The sequence below is a fragment of the Diabrotica undecimpunctata genome, chromosome 8, assembly GCF_040954645.1.
Source record: "Diabrotica undecimpunctata isolate CICGRU chromosome 8, icDiaUnde3, whole genome shotgun sequence".
Lineage (NCBI taxonomy): Eukaryota > Metazoa > Arthropoda > Insecta > Coleoptera > Chrysomelidae > Diabrotica > Diabrotica undecimpunctata.
The window spans coordinates 51,974,810-51,983,749 of record NC_092810.1 but is presented as its reverse complement, the minus strand read 5'-3'; the positions used below and the strand labels follow the sequence as shown (position 1 = coordinate 51,983,749).

The window sequence follows — 8,940 nt, the reverse complement described above, 5'->3', positions numbered from 1 at the left end:
TGTAGAAGCTGTAAACGTGAAATCAAATCTTTTTCGTCATAGAAAGTAATAATAACATAACTTCTTACGGACGCAACAGGCGCCATCTGAGAATAGAAACAAAAATTTAGCAAACCGAAGATTGCTAAGGTGTACAATATATTGTGTTCCATGCAGGTTCTAAAATGCGGGTTAATGTTATATAATTACACATGTATTAAAACGGTTCTTTTCAGAACCACATTTTCTTTGAATATGCGAGTGTTATATGATCGAGCAGGGTCTGATTATGCAGGGAAAGATCTAAGGAAAGAGAAGCATAGGGAGGCGTAGAATTTCATGGCTGCGCAACCTGAGAGAGTGGTACGGATGTACATCAAATGAACTTTTCAGAGCAGCCGTCTCAAAAGTCCGAATAGCTATGATGATTGCCGACCTCCGCCGCGGAGATGGCACTTGAAGAAGAAGATATGATAGAGCATTAAAATTTATTTTCTTCAAAATACCTCGGCAATCTATCCAACTGTGTAATACTTAATATAAAAAAATCACTGCTGCACAATCCCCTACTTAATTCAAGAGACTTAAAATCTATACGCCGATACAAATCAAAGAACAGAACTTTTATTGCAACAAAAGTGTTAGAAGCAATAACATTTTCACATTTGGCTGATTACGATTCTGGCAACTGTCCGATTTAACTAAAACGTCATGCAATGATACGCGACATTCTTAAAATCCTATATGAAGTTAAATAAATGATGCAATGAAAGAACGGTTTAGTTTGAACTATATGTATTATGTGTTGTATATGTATTATGTATAATTGTAGTGTATAAATGTGTCTCCGACTTTCTATTAATCCGATAATGTTGGTATATTCTTGTTGCTAACGTCTTCTTTTAGTATTGACAACCAGAGCCTGCTACATTCTGCTGGTGGGTTTGCTACACATTTTTTTTTATTAAGTAGAATGAGAGCTGATTCTTTGATTTTTTTCTCTTTTTCATGTCTGTTTCTCCCACATAGAAGTTGCTGTATTCACATGGTATTTTATAGATTCAGTTTTTTGATCTCCCCTGTGTGTTCTGAGCTTTGCGTTTTGACAGAAAGATCTCAGTGCATTGTTGTTTTAAATGTTATTGTGATGTAGTTATTTCCTATCCTTTCTAATTTTTCCGATAAGCCTTTTACGTATGGTATTGTTCCAATCCCTGTATATTGTATAAATCCCTTCTTGTGAGCATGCTGGATTGCTTATAATGCTTGATTGTTTCCTTTGTTTAATCTTGGGAAATTCCGTGTTTATAAAAAATGACAATGCGTAATTATTTTCTCTTAAAAATCTTTGTTAGCGGGTTTTTTCTTCCTGAAATGCATTTTAGTTGTAGCAGGTGTTTTGGACTCTATCATATAATGATTTAAAACCTATCAGCAGAATGTAGCAGGCTCTGGTTGCCAATACTCATAATCAGCAACAAAAATATACCAACACTAACAGATTATTAGAAAGTCGGAGCAACACACAATACATAAACATATAATATAAAAACATAATACACAAACAAATAATACGCAAACACACAAAATAATCAGAACTTCATATTATTCTGAGGGCAAAAACACTTCTTCTTCGTCACGTGCCACATCAGAATTATCCGACGTTGGCGATCACCATTGTGAAGGCTTCTCGATCTTCTGCCACATGGAATAATTGTCCTGCATTTGATACCTGAGTCCATTCATGAATGTTTATAAATCAAGAATTCTTCCTACATCTGTAAAAACACTACCCTCAAAATAGAAAAATATAACCGCTTAACAAACTTTGGGTTATAATAAAACTCACTATTTTTTGAAATAATCTTTTTTGAAAACTATTTCCGTAGTAATCGAAACCTTAAAAAGCAGTTAAAAATGTAATTTTCATTACAATCAATTGTGGCTTAACACTTTGGCCGCTACGCTAAATCAGTGCAGAGATCCGTTGGGCCACGAATTTTTTTTTAAACTATCTCCAAATTACTTAATTAAAATAGTAAACATTTTTGACAAAAAATATTGGTGCGCATGTGTGTTTGGTGTGTGTGCCAAAAGTATACACGCAGCGCAGAGAATGGAAAATGTCTCTTTGCGCCACGTGTATAATTTTATATACACATTTAAGAGGGGAGTTACCACGTCTAACCCTGATGAAAACGTTGATGATTAGTAACTCGAGAACGTCAGTTGTAAAGAAACATTCATAACGTTATTTAATACATTAATTATGGTGTATAATGTCTTATGAGAAGAACAACGGAGATTGCAGAGTTTATGTGATAACAATATGAGCGATGATACCGAGGCTCCATATCACAACAACTCAGATAATGATCCTGTGTACAAACAAGATAGTAGTAGATAGGCAGTAGTGTATTGACTTCTAGCGAACCCAGGGTAAAAAGACGTAGGATTTAGGAGCTGGACCTTGAAGGTTTGTAATTTTTTCTTTTGCATAATTGTATAAAATGTGAGATTTTATTTACCGACTGTTTTAAATCATCACTCAGGGAATTTTATTACCACCAAAACGAAACTCAAGATTGTTTCTCAATATGTAATATAAATTTAAAAAAGCATCAAAATTAAAAAAAAATCATAATAATTAAAGTATGAATGAATCGTCAAAGATTTCTTCAATTTTTTTCAGACTAACAATAACACAAGGAATATGAACTAGCGTAAAACTTTCCTAACCATGTTTTTTTTGTTTCATAATCTGAGGATTCTGAAACAAATGGTTAGTCAAATGTTGAAGAGCAAGATGTTGTGTCGGATTGGAGTGTAGTTGTTGGAGATCCCAAAGACTTTTATAACTTATAAATATATATATATATATATATATATATATATATATATATATATATATATATATATATATATATATATATATATATATATATATATATATATATATATATATAACTTATAACTATACATAAATACTTTAGTAACTGAAACCAATTTGTACGCGGAACAAACCATAATAAAAGCGATTACGGAAGAGACCCTCATGCCGTCCTCTAGACTAAGTAAATGGACCAACGTGACTCGCGAAGAAATGTATTGTTTTTTGGGTTTTCTGCTATGGGTGGGTTAAGACAAAAAACCGAAAATCACAGATTATTAGAAACATTCTGAAATTTATTGGTATAAAGCGGCAAAGGGAATGTCCCAAAACCGCTTTGAAAATATTCTAAGAATTTGGTATTTCGATGACAACAAATAATTGAAGAGGGAGACCGACTCAGCAAAATTTGATTCCTGGTTGACTCCTAAATAAGAAGTTCAAGCCAGTTATCCCTTCTGACGAAAAAATCGTTTATAGGCGAAACAATGGCACCCTTGCGAGGGCACTTAATTTTTAGAAAATGTGTCAAAGGAAAATGGCATAAATTCGGAATCAAGCTTTTCAAACTATGTCTTCCTGGAAGGTATACTTACCATTCTAAAATATATTGCGGAACAGAAAAATCAGGATATGCTGGTAGCCACAAAGATTCTTTTTGAACTTATGGGTGGGTGTCTTGATAACTGTATGAATAACTGGTATACCACCACCGAGTTAGCACAAAAATTACTTGAAAAGAAAAATTCATTTTGTCGGCACACTCAAAAAAATAAGAAAAGAAATTCCAAAAGAAATTTTGTCAATAAAATTGAAAAAAGGCGAAATTATATTCAGAGAGAAAGATGGCATAGTTCTATTCAAATGGAAAGATAAAAGGGACGTGTTAATGCTCACAACACAAAACACGATGAAACGCTAGTTGAAGTTCCAGGCAGAATAAATAAATTTAAATCTAAAGAAGTTGTTGATTATAACAAAGCAAAAATGTTTATTGATTTATCTGACCAGATGTCGTCATATTCAACTTCTGTAAGACGAAGTCTGAAATGGTAAAGTTGCAATAGAATTGCTTACTGGAATTTGTGTCGTAAATGCTTGTTATTTATTCAATAACAATAATAAAGTAGATCAAAAACAAATAACAGAATTTCAAAATGCTTGCTTTTGGAAAAAAAGAAAATCCTTTAGACTTTCAACTGCAACGTCGACTAAAACACACATTGATTCCAAATGAAAAAAGGACATTGTGCTATATGCTATAAAAAATATAAGGATGCCAATGAGCGCGCATACGTAACAAAAAATTCAAGGCAAGTTAAAACCAAATGTGAAACTTGTGAAGAACATTTTTTGTGTCTGGAATGCTTTTTTGACAATCATATTTGTAATAGAAAATAATGTTTTTTTTTATATTTTTTTCTTTTATTATGTAATTTTTTTTTCTTTTTTTACTCGTTCGTAAAACTTTTGTAATAAATAACTTATTTTTACTTAATTTTTGCCATTTGAATAATCAAGGTTGCCGTGTTACATATGTGGTAAATAGTATAAAACGGCATAGCTAATAAAGTCGTAATAAAAAATGCAAACTTAACTTCAACTTCCTACTGCTAAGTATATTTTTATGCAGCCTCCGGCCACATCAGTTACCTACCCATATGAAATACATAGCTATTGAACTCCTTGAATATACACATGGCTTCAATCAAAAGTTTACATATGTATCTAAAAGTATACACGCAGCGATGTTGACCCTCGCGTGTGTATACTTTTGGATACACACGGCGGTCAAAGTGTTAATCCCATATAAACATATTTAATTTAGACATGCCACAAGAAAACAGTTTAAAAACCTCTACATACATACAATCGTAGCCGTTACTTCCTTAGCTTGACACGACCAGCACAACGGGGACACCGCCTTCTTCATCGCGTTCCACTTATTTTCCATTCATCAATACGTTTTTCAAAGACAAATTTCTTTAATCTTGCTAGTGCTTTAAGTAAAAAAAAAACAGTTTTTTTTACTTCAAACACTAGCAAGAAGCGTGAATATGTCAATATTGTTCTGAAGCTATTTTCTTGTAGCATCTAAATACAATTTACTATTTTTATTGGGAATAAGCCACAACTTTACTTTAACACGTTTAGCTCCAAACATTGACGCGCTCGTTTCGTCTCAGACCAAACGTTCTGTGGCCACGTTTAAATACAATAATCCTCTTCCTCATTCTTTGGACCCTTGTCAGGGCGTAGTGACACTCGCCAGGGCGTAGTGATATATTAGCTTGCTGTCTCCATTGGGCGCGATCCCGTGCCATATTGATGGCTTCATGTATGGATTTTCCCACTAGAGTCTTCATTTGGTCTGCCCATCGTGTTGGAGATATTCCTTTTGGTCTTCGGCCGTCTACCTTTCCTTCTATTACCAATAGTTCCATGGTCCCCGTTCTTCTAGCTATGTGGTCGAAGTAAATTAGATATGCTCGGTTTACTTTTTTTAATAGCCTATATTTTATATGAAGCTCTTCCAGGATTGGCAGGTTGGTTCTATGTTCTGTCCAGGACATGCGTAGAATTCTTCTGTAAATCGTTGTCGAAAACGATTTTTGAAGTGGAAATCGAAACGTTAAAATAAACTTATTGAAAGTAAAATTGTAGCGCTTGTTCCTAATAAGAATAGTAAACTTATATATCAGCGATGAATCGGTAACAAATAAATTTTCTTGCGATAATATATACACAAAAGACCCGTAACAACGTAACAAATTATTGTAAATTAGATCATTGTGATCACATATCAATCTTGGCTAGACCGCAGAGCATATGGATACTTTTTAATTATTTCTTCTGATGTTTCCAATCTTTTCAGAGAAATGCTCATGTCTTTCGTAACTATTCCGCCTAAACATTCTGCTCGGTGTTCCTTCAAATAAAAAAAAAATATATTAAAACATTAAAAATTTTCATACATGAAAAAAAAAAAATGTTATACAGTGCTAGTCAAAAGTCCGTTCCCCCTCGTATCTTTTAAACTGTTATTGTTATAATAGTGAAATTTGGAGGGAGGTAATAAACAGACGTAGACTTCTCAACTAGTCATAACAGGTGACGTAATAGTGACAGATGAAGTTACGGCGTCACTATGACAGATAATTTTAAATGGGACCTTATGGCAAGTGATACCTCGTTTGAAAGGTATTGAAAATACCTATTCAGTCATAATAATTTTGTTTGAGTTTAAGCTCATTTTCATGAATCAATTAAATAAATACTAAAATTGTAGCTTCTCATTTAATTAACAAATATTTAACAACCAGTTCTTATAGTAAGTGTTCAAAATGTGCTCCATCTACTTCCTGACAGTAATGAATCCTATTTCTAAACTCTTGTTGTACTCGTTCAAACGTGTCGGGGGAAATTGCCCTACATTCTTCAACAATTCGTTGTTTCAAAATGTCAATATTGTCGGGTGCTGTAGCGTAAATTTAAATTTCAAGTATCCCCACAGAAAAAAATCTAATGGTGAAAGGTCTGATTACCGAGCTGGTCATTCTATCGTACCTCGTCGTCCAATCCATCTACCAAGGTATTCCTCATCTAGGTAACGTCTTACTGCACCCTAATGGTGTGCAGGAGCACCATCTTGTTGAAACGTTATTTTCAAGTTGCCGAATTCATCTGGATTATCCTCCAGAATTTCAAGTATTAACGGTTCAATTGCATTTTGTAACATCTCCGGATACACTTCACCGGTTAAGTTAGTATTGAGAAAACAGGCCCAACTGTGTGGTTTCTCAAAATACCTGTCCAAACATTTATTTTTTTTGGGAAATTAAGTATGTGTTTCACGAAAGACGTGAGGATTTGTGTCACTCCAATACCTCACATTGTGTGTGTTAACATTTCCATTGAGAGTAAAAGTACTTTCGTCACTAAAACAAATTGTTGTTATGTAATCGGGCTGTTGGTTAATTTTATTGGACATATTTTCACAGAATTGTAGTCTTCGGTCGGGTCATTATCTGAAAGTTTGAAGCACAATTTTTAATTTGTTTTCAGCCAACACTCGGTGTGCGTCTTTTGACTGATTCCATAGATAGATGCAACTTGGGCTGTAGAAGAAGTAGGGTTCACTAGCATTTCTGAAATTATGAAGAACATTTCATTACTTCCGAAGAAGCTTCCTCAAATAAGCTCTCAATGTAGGGCGATCGGATTACCCCTCATTAAAAAGATGTTCCGCTGAATGGAAATTATTTTCACATTCACCAATTATTAACACAGCTGCTACTTTGTTGGCTACAGTACGTACCATTCTGCCTTTGTAAAAATTTAAACGTCCCGTTAAACAATTAATAAACTAAATATTAACTAAGAACAATTAACTAAAAACAACTTGACTAAACTTGAATTGACTAAACTAAGCAGAAACAGAAACTAAATATTTAGCTACAAACTACAAAAGGTTTTTGCAAACTAAAAACAACTAGAGAATTGACAAACCTCAACTTTTTTGACAAATAACTCAAAGGCGGACGTTAGAATTTTTATTAATTAAATGCCAAACTAGAATTTTAGTATTTATTTAATTTATTCGTCAAAATCATCTTAAATAAAAAAAAATAGTATGATTGAATAGGTATATTAAAATAATTGTAGTTTCGCATTTAATTAATAAATATTCTAACGTTCGCTTCTGGTTAATTGTCAAAAAAGTTGACGTTGACGTAAAAACAATTAGAGAATTGAAAAACGTCAATTTTTTGACAAGTAACCAGAGGCGGAGGTTTCAATATTTATTAATTAAATACGAAACTACAATTTTAGTATTTATTTAATTTATTTATCAAATGAGCTTAAACTCAAATAAAATTAGTATTGAATAGGTATTTTCAATACCTTTCAAACGACGTATCACACTTGCCATAAGGTCCTATTTAAAAATGGCACCTATTTAAAAGTGAAAAGTCACAGTGACGCTGTAACGTCATCTGTCACTATTACGTCACTTGTTATGTCTAGTTAAGAAGCCTACGTCTGTTTATGACCTCCCTCCAAATTTCGCTATTATAAGTATAACCGTTCAAAAGATACGAGGGGGGAACGGACTTTTGATTAGCACTATATATACAGTATACACTAAGCTACTAGATACAAGAGCACATTGTATGACAGCGCAGTTAGTTCAGTTACTCCCAAGAAATGAGGTGGAAAAATCCTGAAATATCTAGTGAAGTCTAGAACGTCAGAAAATGTATATTCACTCCGTGCAGCTGAACAGGTGTCGTCCTCTATAGGTTATTATATCATCACCATAAGATTTACACCATTGAAAACGTTTATAAATCTGCAGTAATAAAATCAAAGGTTTGTAATTAATCATAATTATTGTCTGTATATTAATTATTACTATATAACTATTGTTAGCGTAGTACTTATATATTACAAATAGATTTGTTGACAGTTCAAATTTGGATGATATTTCAGCAAACACAATAAGTTAAAGCAAAAAATAAAAATCCGAAGATTTTTACTTTTTGCTTTAACTCGAAACCAAAATTCAGATTCTCACCCAAATATGTGCCTTCTACGATTTACAAAGCAAACAGACGATGAAGAAACCGACATGGGGAATCTAAAATTGCATTCCACATCGAAAAGACAGCTAAGATTTGATTTCACGTATAATACTGCCCGCTTATTCGTATTCGCTTATACGCAATTCGCCCTTTTAGGACTCATCAGAGCTAATGATGGGCCTTCCTAGAGAGGCGCTCTGATGACTCCTTATAAGCGAATTATACTATATGTGAAATCAAATCGTAACTGTCTTTTCTACAATAAGTTGAATTTATATATTTTAAACATTTTACTAGTTTATTATTTATATTTTTAACAATAATATAATACCAATTTATATAATTTATAGTTATTGTACCAATTTATATATTTGCAGAGTTTATGTGTGCTAAAAAAGAGTTTTAAGTAATTATTTGATTTACTGTTGTAAATATATAAATTGAGTAAATTTTTCCTTTTTCAATTTTACTTTAATGCCATCATTA

The 8,940-nt window shown here is 32.8% G+C and overlaps 1 protein-coding gene across 1 annotated transcript in view; it reads right to left on the bottom strand.

Moving 5' to 3' along the window:
- Positions 1-2,941: 2,941 nt before the first annotated feature.
- LOC140447540 (uncharacterized) overlaps positions 2,942-8,940 on the bottom strand; it is a 41,929-nt gene continuing 35,930 nt past the window's right edge. The window contains exon 4 of the mRNA XM_072540245.1: positions 2,942-5,798. Coding sequence (XP_072396346.1) covers positions 5,673-5,798 — 126 coding nt within the window. The 3' untranslated portion in view covers positions 2,942-5,672. The remainder of the gene's footprint in view (positions 5,799-8,940) is intronic.